At 45.2% G+C, this 14096-nt stretch overlaps 1 protein-coding gene and 1 non-coding gene across 3 annotated transcripts in view; one reads left to right on the forward strand and one right to left on the reverse strand.

Annotated features, from left to right (window-relative positions):
- The window catches only part of LOC144173448 (uncharacterized), a 172293-nt gene that overhangs the window by 117789 nt on the left and 40408 nt on the right, over nt 1–14096 (reverse strand). For both annotated transcript variants that reach the window (XM_077701868.1, XM_077701869.1), the window contains exon 2: nt 7026–7081. In XM_077701868.1, the coding sequence (XP_077557994.1) occupies nt 7026–7074 (49 nt within the window). In that variant the 5' untranslated portion in view covers nt 7075–7081. The remainder of the gene's footprint in view (nt 1–7025; nt 7082–14096) is intronic.
- Trnar-ccu (transfer RNA arginine (anticodon CCU)) lies at nt 490–562 on the forward strand. The gene has a single exon. It is a non-coding gene; the product is annotated as a tRNA-Arg (tRNA).

Raw genomic sequence — 14096 nt, forward strand, 5'->3', positions numbered from 1 at the left:
TTGTTGAGCCTAATTAGGCTAATAAAGCTGCTGTATTAGGAGAGTTTCTGCGAATTCTGATGGCAAACTCGAGGGTAGGAATAATGAACATAGTTATAAAAATTATGAAGCAGCTAATTTTAATCGAGGGATAAGCACGTTAGTTTTCCGTAACTTTCATTAATTCCAAGCGTGGCTGACCCAAACTTATAAATGAGATAAGATTCCCGAACCTCGCGGTCGTGGTGCGTTTTGAAGGCGGATTCTAAAATCGTTTCTTTAAGATGTTCAAATGCATGCCCGGGACGGTTCACATGTCTTGACAGGGGCAAATAAGGGCAGCTTTTTGCATGAGAGCGGTGATTATTGAACCGTATTCGGAAGGGCGTTTCAGTTCAGGAAGGTCCCCTTCCCCCCGAGTAGTCCGAGTGGCGCTGGCTACCACCCCTAAGTGCAGGAAACAAAAAATACCTTAATATAAATGCCCGAGAAGGTGGTAGGGAAACAGCCCCGCCGGTAGCGTAGTGGTTATCGCACCAGACCCCTATTCTGGAGGTCGTGGGTTTAGATCCCACCCGGCGGGCATTTTTAAACAACTTTTTTTCTGGCTCAAAAAATTCTTTATCTTTTTCTATGACCCACCATAACCTCACCTTTGCTTTCCGAGGTTTTCTTGACTTCCAACCCTTATTTTCGTCCTTATTTTCAACGAGCCCATCATTTCCTATTTTCTGATTTCCTACATGCTTAGCGAGGGCCCCTGTTCTGGCAGTCTTGGGGCCAAAGATAGCTTAAGAGGGTTCAACGCTGGTCGACCACTCTATACATGTCGTAGACACTCGAGTCACGGCCCGGGGGTTAAAACCAAGGTCCCCCTCACCCCGAGTAGTCTGAGTGGCGCTGGCTACCACCCCCAAGTGCAGCAAAAAAATACCTTAAGATAAATACCCGAGACGGTGGTGGGGAAACAGCCGCGCCGGTAACGTAGTGGTTATCGCACCACACTGGTATTCTGGAGGTCGTGGGTTTGGATCCCACCCGGCTCGCATTTTCTCACCACTTTCTTTCTGACTCAAAAAATTCTTCATCTGTTTCCGTGACCCACCACAACCTCCCCTTGGTTTTCCGAGGTTTTCTTTACTGCCAACCATTATTCTCTGTCATATATATATATATATATATATATATATAAGTATATATATATATATATATATATATATATATATATATATATATATATATATATATATATATATATATATATATATATATATATATATATATATATATATATATATGGGTGTCGCACTGGAAACGAACATCGGAAGTGAATTGATAATTTTGCCGGACCTGAACCCGAACCGGAACCGTAATTTTTGAGCACGCTGAACCCGAACCAGACATGAACTGAAAACGAAATAACAGGTATCGGTTACGCGGAAACGATTGGACTCCCCGTTGCTGATATTGAACAGCCAATGCCTTTCAGCCTTTTTTTTCTTTCACGTACCATCAACTTCGTACCCGCTTGCACACTTTCCCCTCCAGACAATTGAACACTATCACGCTCTATGTAACAACAGGGGAAATGAATGAGCACCAATGTAGCAATGGTATGTTGCTGGTAAAAGCGCGAGCGTAGTGCAAGCTGACCATACGAAATGTCATTCTCGGCAGCTTGCAGGGGATATAAAACGACTTTGCCATGAATAGCTGCGGCGTTATTGGAGCAATCAGGCTGCAGGGGTGCTGCACTGCGCAACAGGGAATGCCCACACCCGATGAGTGCAAACTTTCTGCATTTCGCAATTTGTTTAAAATGTCCAACACCTGCAAACATATTACTTGACAAGTCTGACCGCAGGAGCTGCTCAGTGGCTGAGCTGTTTGGTGCTGATGCACTTTTGCCTTTTAAATCTGCTTTTTTTCTAAGGTGTACTTGTACTGACTACCCAACTCGCTACATTACTTCTACTGCTACTCGTTCCGGAGGGAACGCTGCCATGGACGAATTAAAAAGCGTCAACGGAAAAAAGTCCCATCTCATGCTCCACGCGTCATATTTCACTTTAATTTTGAAACAGCATAATCTGTTATGAGATTCCGCAATGTAGCACCCGGAACAGTGGCCGAAGTGAGGCAGTACGATGACAAACTGATTGTAATGCACACATCCGGTATAGCTATCGCAAAAGGGATTGCAGTGGTCAGCGCAATAATGCAGTGACTGAGCGTTGACTTGAGCTTACTTTTAACAAGTGTGGCAAACACATTCCATAAGGTGGCAGCTAACAGAAAAATTCAGGTTGACCAAATAATCTTATTCCGTAGTAGTATTTATGTGCCTGTTGTGGGAGTTTTCTGTTTTGTTACAAATAAAAAAAAATGTAGCATCAACTTTCACGCAGCATCAACTTCGTACCCGCTCGCGAAATTTCCCCTCCAGACAATTGAACACTATCACACTCTATATAACAACAGGGGAAATGGATGAGCACCAATGTCGCAATGATCTGTTGCTGCTAGAAACGCGAGCGTAGTGCAAGCTGACCAAACAAAATGTCATTGTCGGCAGATTGCAGGGAATATAAAAAGACTTTGCCCTTCTCTAGCTGCGACTTTATTAAAGCTATCAGGCTGCAGGAATGTTCCACTGCGCAACAAGGAAAGCACACACACGATGTGTGCAAACTTTTTGCATTTCATAATTGGTTTAAAGGGTCCGACACCTGCAAATTTGTAATACTTGACAAGTGTGACCGCAGGAGCTGCTCAGTGGCTAAGCCGTTTTATGCTGACCACAAGTGCGCTCGATCTCTCTTCCAACGATCGTTTTTTAAATGCAGAGCATTTCTTTAACTCACGATGTTACCCGGCGTTGTTGGCGTGCCTCGGCGTCCGCAACAGCCGTTCCAGGTGCGCCCTCTGCCCCACTCCTCCTCTCCGGCATCACGCTACCCTCCTCGCTCTCAACAACAGGTCCGCACCCCTCCCCCTACACCATATAAAAAAACAATACTTGTCGGCGCCTGGTTTTGATCCCACGACCCTGCGGGCGGAACGCAAGGTACATGGTGCACTACGCACTGCGCCACAAAGCCGCGGCTTATATCCTTGACTGATTCAAACTACGTCAAGAACCTGCTGATACAACGCATTCACTACCTGTGGGCGGAACGCGAGGTACATGGTGCTGTTCCCTCTGCGCCACAAAACCGACACAGAATGAAAGGCTACGAACGCACCTCATATCCTTGACTCATTCAAACTACGTGAAGAAGCTGCTGATACAACGCATTCACTACCACCAACCCCCCAAACACTAAACGTTAACGCAATACACCCACCCCCTATGCGACGCATTTACACGAGTCCCCCTCGCGGGGAGATGGGCCCTTTTTGAAGGAGATGGAAATTGAGAAATTGTGTATCGAGATTTTGATCCAGGTTTATTATCACCAGGTGGTTGCAGTCTGCCAGCTTTCAATATAAGCTGCACCTCGGAGCAGAGATTTAGCATGGGGCATCAAATGCACCAGTTTGTTTTAAAAATGCGTTTACACCGAAAACAAGAAAAAATAAAACGCGAATGACGTTGTTCTTAAAAAGTACGCAAAAAGTAAGTAAAACTGAATAACGGAAAAAAAATTCTGCCATTTCCACGAAGTGAATGATGATGAGAGGGGCGAAGCAAACATGCTTATCGGTAAAACCGTGAAACATTCGTCCGCACATCATATAATGACTCGACACGTCAAGCTTTCACCGCTCCGTTGACAAGCCCCTCGACAACGTCAATGTTTCTGGTGGTTATGTAGGAATTGTTTTGGACGATGAGAATCTCCACGGGTAAGTTGGCGAATGCGGTGTGTGATGTTTTAGCCACCTTGGCCGTCGCCTTCTGCAGAGCGTCTAGTGTCGTGTACCCCCGGTACGTGTCTTGAGGTCCCAGGCGATGAACGGCAACATTTTCTTCTTCCTCTTCTCCTTGTTGGGTAGCAACGAACGCGTTGAACGTTTTGTCCTCTTCGACCAATCTTTGGTTGGACAATCCCTAGGGTGATCTTGCTACAATCATCATTAATGTGCCGTGCCGTATACAGCAGCAACGAGGGATTATACAGGGCCCGAGCAAGAGGAGCTTCGCCCCTAAAAGCATCGAAACGTGGACATTGCTCCATACTTTTCATTGTCCTGTCTTTCACAACCAAACGTGTCATCAATACTAAGGAAGTGAGTTCCGTGGCTAGTTTTTGAGGACAGTACACTGGTCAAGTTCCGTTTTTACAGATACAAATAACAAGAGATATGTCACGAAAAAATGTTAAGGTGCGCACTTAATCCCTTGGCAAGAAACTGCAGCCCTCGACCTTGTCTTGGAAGAAAAAACAGTAATAGTGCAGATGACACGTGCAGAAAGGCAGGCCGGTACCTCAAACTGTCCTATTCGCCCAGCGATCACCTTTTCTGCTTGTACTGCAGTTTTGTCTATTTCAGATCTGCTTTCTTTTGAAGGTGCAGTTGTACTGACTTCCCAACTCGCCACATTACTTCTACTTCTACTCGTTACGGAGGGGAGTACTGCTGTGGACGAATTAAAGAGCGTCTAGCCAAAAAAGTCCCATCACATGCTCCGCGCGTCAAATTTCCCTTTCATTTTGTGACAGCATAATCTGTGATAAGATTCCGCAATGTAGCGCATGGAAAGATGGCCGCGGGTCAGGCGGTACTATGACATACTTATTGTAAAGCACACATCTGGTATAGCTATCGCAAAAGGAATTGCAGTGGTCAGAGCAATAATACAGTGACTTAGTGTTAATTAAACCTTACTTTTAACAAAAGTGTGGCTAACACATTCCAATTCGATAAGGTGACAGAAACAAATTATTCAGGGTGACCAAATATTTCATTTCATTGGTAGTATTTCTGTGCGTATTGTAGAATTTTTGTTTTGTTACAAATATAAAAAATGGGCGCCATTGGTATTAAGCGTTGGTAGTTGAACGCGCGAGTACGCAGGCCTAAATTTAAGGCTTCAAGGGTAGCATGATTGGCGATTCCATAGCGACGATTGCAATTTCAACAAAAAAGGAAATTGCAGAAAATATATCCGAGCGTCATATCGCTTGGCGGTGGCTTTATGAATAGTCGCTAGGACAACATAAATCCGGGGTGTAAAAGTGGGTGATAAATCGTCGCCATTTCATATGCTTTTCTAATATCTCGTAATTTTTTTAAAGTTTGCTTTACAAATAGCCACTGCCCTTGGGGAACAGCAGCATTTTGAAATTTTGTTTGTATTTTGATTTGACTATCGTTTTAACATATAAATGTTTTTTTTTTCATTTCAGTGATAATTCAACTCATCGAACCAGTTCGGCACGTGATTTTGTGGAGCCGTTACTGAACCAGAACAAACTGGTTTCGCCTGAACCAGCACCGTAAATGAACTGGTATTTTGTTTAAATTGACACACACACACACACACACACACACACACACACACACACACATATATATATACGGCGTTAGAAGAGGTCTCTGGCGACTGGATGTGAAATACGTAACAAGATCACAATGGAAACATAACAATATTCATTGGCTCAACGTTTCGGATGGGGACCGTCCTTTATAGAGTACTGTCTTACAGAATGGAAGTTGTTTATATATATTTCAAGCATTTGAGGCTCCACTGCGGTACATTTTAACGTGGAAAGAGATCAGTTAGAGAGAAAGGAGCACTAAAAAGCGGTAGAGGAAGCAAGCAATAACAAAAAATAAAAAATAAAGTTACAATATTAAAAATGAGTGAGAGAGGTTGATGGAAAGAGATAAGGAAGCAAGAACTGAAAAGAGACAAAGAAAAGCAGGAATAAGAAAAGACTAAAAATGAAAAATAAAAAATAAAATAGACATGTATTAATAACCGGAGAGGGAGTGAACAACAGACACATATTTATCTGGCCAGCCGAAGAGCAATAGGTGACACATAACTGCCTGGTTGACAGGCGTGGCGAGCTGTAACCACCCTCGGTCAGCGTCGGTTCCCAGATGGGAGCAGTACGCATACGTGCGGGTGCTTTGAAGCCCCCGCATGCGGAGGGCGCGTTTCGTCGGCCTCAAAGACGCCCCCCGTCCCTCTCCTTCCGCTTTTCTTCTTCAGGCTGCTCCAGGCGCCATAGACATAAGGTGTTTGCGTGTCTGAGAAATTTGGGAAGCGGATGCACGGGAGCCCCAAAGGCCGACGAAAAAGGGGCGGGCGAACCTAGCCGCCCCGGTCGCACGGGCGAGAAGTGGTTAAGCTGTCGGAAGTCCAAGTAGGAGTGATGAGTTATGAGAGGATAGGCAAAAATCACCTTGCATGGTGAGACAGCGAAAATAGTAACTTAATCAGGAGGAGAAAAAGGAAGGGGGTACAGGCGTTCACACAGAAGTAGGAATGCAAGAAAAACTGAAAAAAATACTGAGACGGAAATTTCGTAAACAGTTGGAACAAAAGTTCTCACAGTTTTAAAATGGCTAACGTTATTGCCACAGCCCCTAAATTCTACCGCCAAGAGGACCTTTTTACATGATTTGCGTTGTATTTAAAACACGTTCGTGTTGTTTCTGGCACTACCAATGTTTATAATTAAAAACTGACACATAGACAAATGGCAGTGTGTATCCCTCCAGGATAGCGCCGACGAAGGCAATATTCAATTGAAGTACACATCTAGAAAAGCGGGGAAGCAGGTGAAGGATCTTGAGCCCTTGTTACGAAACAAGGCAGCGATAACAATCGACACCATGACTGTGTAGCAGAGCAGCCATCGAAATACAAAGCTGTTGTGTAACACCTTTTTAATAAGTCAGGGCCTTACAAATATCAGATGGCGTTCCGAACCGCATCCATGCATGGATGAATGAAATATACAGACAGAACAAACTAGTAAATGGGTGAAAGGAAAATGTCGCACAAACGCGCACAAAAAGCTGCCATTTAGTATGGCCTAATTAGTAATTCGATAAGACAACTGCGTATATATTCAGAGTATACTCACTAATAGTAACCAGAATGGTGACGCAGAGAAATGTCTTCGAACACACCATGATATTTCTGCAAGGAAACGGGTAGTGTATAGTACAACGAGTTCCAGAATGCTTCGTTCATGTTTCTGAGACAATCCAGCTGCGGTTTGTTCCCAGCCGGTTGGTCTCTTATTGGTTTGTTCAATTTTTCATCTGTCCTAATTGTTACGACTGGTTTTAACTAAAATATATGCGTTGAAGTCTCAAAAACCTGCCTACAAAACACTTACAAATAGAAGCACGATAGGAAAATTTGAAACGTCACTACGGGTAACTGCGACTGAATGTAGAATGTTTTGATAATATTGAAAGTTATATAACTGCATCGTGATGCAAATTATGCAACAGGATATATTTTCACATTTTGATGCAAAACTCTACTACGCTCCATCTTTCAAACCCACTCATCCTGTCACAAGTGATTCAGCCGCCGGCGCGCACCCTGTTTCTTTCTGTGTTATCGCTCGGCTAGCTCCGAGCCCCCCTATTTGGGTTCTGTGGGACTAGGCAAGCGTGAAACGGTTCCTTTGCCGGTGCTTTATTGCTGAACGCCAGCTGGACCATGTCTGTACGATTCAGCGCGCGACAAAATAGTAGGCGAGGGTTCAACGGCTGCTTTGCAGGCGCTTGGTCCCTTAGTCTCGCCATCGACTTCGCACGGGCTCCCCTGTCCGCGCGTTCCTTTCGGCGCAACCAAACGTCTGTGTGCATTCTTTAGATATAGCTTCACGGCAGGCTGCGAAATGAGAAGCAAAGGCAAACTTTCACGAAAACCTGTTTGCAGAGTGTTTCTTATTGCTCATGCTAACTTGGTTCGGAAGTGTCAAAGAAAGCCTTTTTATTATTCCCAATTGAGCGCGCCGTGCCGCTCCAGAACATTAGACGGTTGCATTTATAATGGTGACATCGACTACAAGAATGTGCCGTTAAAATTCTCAATTAAACCCCTTAGCTAGTTCTCGGCTAGAAAAATCTTTTTGGTTGGTATTTATAAAATGAAAGTCGTCATTAGAAGTGAAAAAAGCGACAATTTTTTTATATTAGCTGCAATTAAAAGTTGGCCTAACAAAGTGTGCTCATCAAGCGAAAAGGTTCAGTTGATTTATCAAGTACAGCGCTGCGAATGTATAAGGGTACGATATCAGGAAAACCGGGCAGGCGCCGTGCAGCGAGCAACGTTCTGTGCGCCGTGTGACGTCACTGCTCCGGCTCTGCAGGAGCCGCGCCATACAACTCAACCTCGGTCAGTGTAGCTCACGATACAAATATCCTAATTCACTTTTCAGCATCCGTTTCTTGGGCCCTAAAGGACACCGCTTTATTATCCAATCTCCGAACATTTTATGCACTGCCGCCCATACAAGCTGCTCTAATTTTATTTCATGTCATTTTCATTTGATTTTATTAACTTAAATTCACACAAATATACATTCATTAAGAGGTGGGGTTGCAAAACGTTCCTCTACCAAAAGCCATGAGTGAGCTTGAAAGGTGACTTCTGACGCTCTGTGTGAAGGTTGATGGACAGGAGATTGCTGTAATAGGGTGAGGTAGGTCATTCTTTTTTTTTTTGCTTCAAGAAGAAACAAAATGTAGCAAAAGTGACTCTTTGGTAATGTTGACGGGCAACTGGAAAGCTATGGCTCATATAATAGGAATTGCAAACTGGTGGTTTAGCGAAAGGACTAAAGTCCAGACCTTATTCAATAGCACCATTGAACATCATAATTTTTTTGACACAGAGTCGAAAGTAAAGAAGAAGAAAGTGGCGCGTACGGTCAGCCTATTGTGGCATAAAACTTCTTGTCCAATCATCCACGTAGGTATGTGCCTGATGTGAAGCTCCAAACCAGCAAACCACTTTTTTCCAACAATAGTAGGGGGGAGATGTACGGGTGCATTGTAAGTGGACGGGCAAAAAGGTAATAAAACCACTAAAGGGTAGCAATGCGTCGGTCGTAACATAGCGGTACATGACGTTCACATGTTGCGGGATCTATATTGGCGATGCGAACTCGGGCTTGGTTTTTACAAGGGATTGATATGCTAGTTGTCTCACTAGACAAAATGCACTGTGCAGATGAAATTTCAGGAAACGTAGAATACCATTGACCGCTCAATGATAATTCGGACATGCTCATTAAAGTTAGGTCTTTGCACAATGTTACGCCTACGTACTTGTATGAATGCACCAGTTCGAGAGGTGTATTGGGAATCTTGTATAATAAGTTTAGAGGGTTATGGCTTCAATGAAAGATAGTACGTTTACAATTTTTGTACTTAATTCTATTTACCAGTGTTGACACCTACGCCAAACTTGTTCAGGGACACTTTTAAGGATAAACTGATTGTAAGAGTTAGTTGCTTCGCGATACAAACGACAGTCATATGCGAATATGCGAATGTCAGAAGGCTTATCCATGAGGGACACCGGAAGTAACTGAAGACGGAAATCTAAAGAGATATAATTTAAAAGGACAGATGAGAGCGGTTATTTATTGGATCGAGGTTAAGGCGAAGTGGTTTAAGTTTAAGTGATAACGTTTCCGTACCAGTCATCGGTGCTGTAGTTATCAAATGTATTGGTGAAATGTAGAAGTATGGCGTTGGTTTGACAGTTCTTATCTAGATTGCAAATACGGCTATAGGCAAACGCGAGACATGGAGTTTCGCATAAAAACCTTTTCAGTAATCCTTCTCCTGCAGGACGAATAAAAGTAACTGTGTCAAGACAACACATAATCAGTAAATATGACATGTTTCGTAAAATTTCAATGTAATGAAATGAGAGAGTGTGGACGATGATTTAGAAGACAGTTCTTGTTTGCGGCTTTGAAGACTAGAATGACCTTCCCTTTTTTGCAATAATCGGGTAGATGGGCTGTTGCGAGGGTCTGGGACAACCATTTACTAAATGTGCGGCGATGTTTTGTTCAGTATTTTTTTAACCTTCAAGTACTCTTAGCTAAACCAGGGAATGATGACAGTTTCAGGTTAAATATTACCGATGGAATACGAGATACAGAAAATGAGATGGATGACATAAAAAATTATTCATTTGAAGTCTATCATAATTATATCGTCTGTGAGGGCGGCAATTTCATATGTTTCTTGGGGACAAAGAATAACTATTTTTATAATAAAGAATTCCGTAAATATCTTCTAAGCTTCACCCTAAGATATAACAGTGTTGCGATGTTATACGTCCTACTATCATAAACTCTTAATCAAAAATGCAGTGTCTTTATATGTGCTTCGCTAGGGTGGTCGCTGTTATGCCACTCCGCACGAGTTAGCTGCAGTCAAACCGACAATTGAATGGTTTGTACAGCGGCAGACATCACCACAAACTTCTTTCACTCAAATACTGGCCAGCTAGCGCAAGCATCACGCTCGTCTCTTAAGCTTACAGCTAATGAGTAAATGAAGGATCTGGAACCTTCGGTCATGCTTTCCTCAAAGACTCAATCTGTTTGTCGTGCGTGCATCCTGCAGCAGAGTAGCTTCAGTGGAATCAAATGCAGGACCTCCCACTCCCATGCTTGTGTCGTTCAAACGACAGCCGTCAACACACTGTCCCGACTCAGCGCGCCGCTACGCTCTGCGAGCGTGCTTCATGTTTGGCGCAGCGTTTGGAAGCTTTCTGTGCTTCCTGGTACAGCCACTCTCCTCAAAGAAGCTACGACAGCAGAAGCGTATCCGTCGCTCTGGCACTTGTTCGGGAAGGTTCACGCCAGCTGCGGTTGCGAAATTCGCAAAGAACTGCTTTCAATGTGAACGTGTTGCGACGTGACTATGCGAGCGCATGTCGCCTACAAAACACTCTCCTTTCCCCGTTTCTCAGACTCCATGTGCACGGGATATCACGGGAGCGGGAAAGGGTGTTCTTTTGCGTCTGTACGTCATTGGGCTCGTGTGCCAAGCCCTAGAAGCGCTGGAATCGTTCCCGCTTCTGTGTATAAATTCGACCCTCTTAATGGCTCGTATCAGTCGACATTTGGGGCTGGACTAACAGCGTCGCTGTACAAGTCGCTCTATATTCTTCCTGAATCTTGGCTGTTCATCTCTCGCCATGCAATAAACCAGTTAAATTTTGTTCTAGACTCTTTCCCGTCAACACTGAGGCAACTCATCTCCTTGCTGCTCGTCAACCACTCCACCACTGCATGACGGAGGCGACGGAGCTCGGTACAAACATGCATTCGCCAACGTGACAGCGGGCGCCAGCGGTACGAGATCCAATTTAAAAGACGTCAAGATCGCTTGGACTGCGCAGAATTCACTGTGGTCACCGGTGAATGAAGGACCTTCCTTTACTGAGGCTAGCTTGCAGGCCGTTTGTCATTGTCGCGCGGTTATTCGCTCAAGACTTTTTGTTACAGTGACAAGGCAGTACAATTAGGCAGCCATGAATTCGAAAGCGTTTAAAAAACTGTGGTTGTTCGAGCATGCAAAACAATTGCGCTTGGATGTTGCGGACGCGCTGAGAAAGCCAGAGCTATACACGCTATACTCGGAGTGGGATTGAAGACGACGAGCTGTGGGTATGCCGGCTAAACGTCAGGCTGCAGAGGCTGAGCACCAGCGACAAAAACTAGAATGTGAACTTGAGGCAGAGAAACTAGAGGACGAACCTGAGCGAACAGTCTTCTACTGCAGCTGGAGGAAAGAAAGCGACAGCATGAAACCGGGATGGTGCGCCTCGAAGTCGAAATATCTCGACCTATACTCCAGAGTGACAGCAGCATGCAGCCAGCTATGACTGAGCGACCTGCGTTTTGAATGAGGGACATAATTTTACCCAAAAAGGACGAGAATACATAGTTTTTTGTTTTTGTCACTTACCAGCGTACGGGCGAGAAGGCCCACTTTAGTCGGGATACAAGGCCGCAAAGATTGCTTACAGTTGCCTATAGAGGAGGCCAACATGACGAGAAGTTTAAGTGGAGCCTTCTGCGTAAATACACACAATCTACTGAAGCGTTTCTCCAGACGTTCCATGAAGCTAAGAGCGCTTAGGTAGAGATCTCTTATCAAAGTTCGCCTATAAACTAAGGGCTAACATGGATGAGTTCCTAGAAGAAGCAAAGTGTTTCGGAGAGCCCAATAAAATGGTTGAGTGATTCGGTGTTGAACAGCTTTACCGCCAACTCCCGGAAAACCTCAGGAACCGGGTGCAGGATCTGTATCATACTCCAGTACCGAAGGTGACGCTGTGGATAGGGCAATTCAGACAGCCGACAAGTTCGTCGCAGGTCAAGGTGCGCAGAGGTCCAACTATCGCAAAAGTGGTTTTAGACTGACGCCTGACAAGTCAGGGCCGAAAGGCGGAACTTCCATAAAAACGGTGGAGCTAACAAGCTCATTGGCTCGGATAGAGCACCTTGCCGGGAAAACGAGATTGGCGCCGTCGCCGAAGCGCAGTGCGGAAAGGTAGCTTTTGAATGTTCAACAGCCCGCGTGTTATAACTATGACTGGCCACGCCATTTTCCTGCAAGTTGAAAAAAAAATTGCTCCAAACTACGCTGTTAATGTGGTTGCAAAGCAAAGGTTTAAACGACATTGACAGCAATTGCCCATGCGACGTGACGTCAATTCACACACGTGGCTCTACAAAGAGCGAAACCAGAGATTCTGCCTTCCGTTACCTAGAATTCGCGAGGTGGGCGTCGAGAACGCAACACCGTCGGCCGCGCATGGGATAAAGAGGTCAACGCTGCCGCTGCAGCCCGGCCGATTGTCGGCAGAAACAACACGCAGAGGAGCGTCTTTCGAAGAGTGAGAAGGCGGAACCTAGCCATCGTCATGTGGTAACTCAGGGCTACCACACCGCGCGGTACCAGCGTAGACACCAAAAGAATTCGGCATGTGAAATAATAGATTACCATTTATAACGACTTATACTATGCAGTCTAGTAAGTTTGAAAATTGCGATTACGCTGGCGGAACTTTTAAAGTCACTATTTATCAGGACAAGTTATTCCTTCCGCCTTTTGTAATACCTCTTAAAATACAACCGAGTGGTATTCATCAATTTAGAAAACGGTGAAACACTCGTGGCAAGCAGTGCGGAAAAGGTAGCGTTTATCTAGTGGCCGGATGTCTGTATGTGGTCTCTACATGTTGTGTTCCTGCCCCTCAAACCAATCCTCTACGTATCTTTGCCGTACGACCACTTAATTCTGTCGGCTGCGGGTAACCCATGAGGTACTGTCGAGCAAGTTGATCAAGCCATGCGAAGGAAGCGCGCAATGGATGCGAAGCTGCGCCGAAACAGGCCAAGAACAACCGTCGCTCAAACAGACTACAAAGCGGTAGCCCCGACTCACCCGCCTGTGAGCAGAAACCTCCGCGTAGGGAAGGCTGGGTAAATTCACCACGCCATGTACAATTGGCTCCGTGAGTGAAACTCTCCGTCTCCCCCCCTGCCGCCGCATCCGCCGCGTTAGGAGTTTACTGTCCCGCACTTGGCAAAAGAACCGTCGGCTGGTAGAAGTAGAAAGCTTTGCTTTAAACACAGCAAGGTGGTCTTTCTCGTACTAGACTACAGTGGGAGAACAGCAAGCTTTTGCAGCTCTACGTGCGGGAGCTCGTAGTCAACGGCAAAGCGTGCCAAGTACTTTGCTACTCCGCGCGACGGCCGACACAATGCACACTCCGTACGTAGAGTCGAATCAGCTGACGGGACAGACAGTTTGGGTGAAACTGGCCGCAGCACCACGGAGCTCGCGCTTGCAAATTGCTAGATATAGCATAGGAGGTCTGGTTGGTGAACTGATCACCCGGGGGACGTTTGACACGACTTCTGTCACAAGTCCTGTACCCCTTCTTGCACAGGTGCAATCAGTTGTTCCTCAAGAAAAGTTTCATGTTTGAAGCGCCGCCGAGAAAACAGGCGACTTAGCGCTTCTCGAAAGACGCTCTTACTGAGACTGTCACCACCTAGGCACGGAAGTGGGTGACTGAGAGAGATAGTGAAGATGGATTACCTCAGACTCCAGAGAGAGGGCAGCAAAAGTCCACTGAGCGCCATAATGCTTCG

This window comes from Haemaphysalis longicornis, unplaced genomic scaffold (genome assembly GCF_048455015.1).
Source record: "Haemaphysalis longicornis isolate Haplotype H1 unplaced genomic scaffold, Haemaphysalis longicornis Haplotype H1 scaffold_3, whole genome shotgun sequence".
In the NCBI taxonomy this organism is placed as follows: Eukaryota; Metazoa; Arthropoda; class Arachnida; order Ixodida; family Ixodidae; genus Haemaphysalis; species Haemaphysalis longicornis.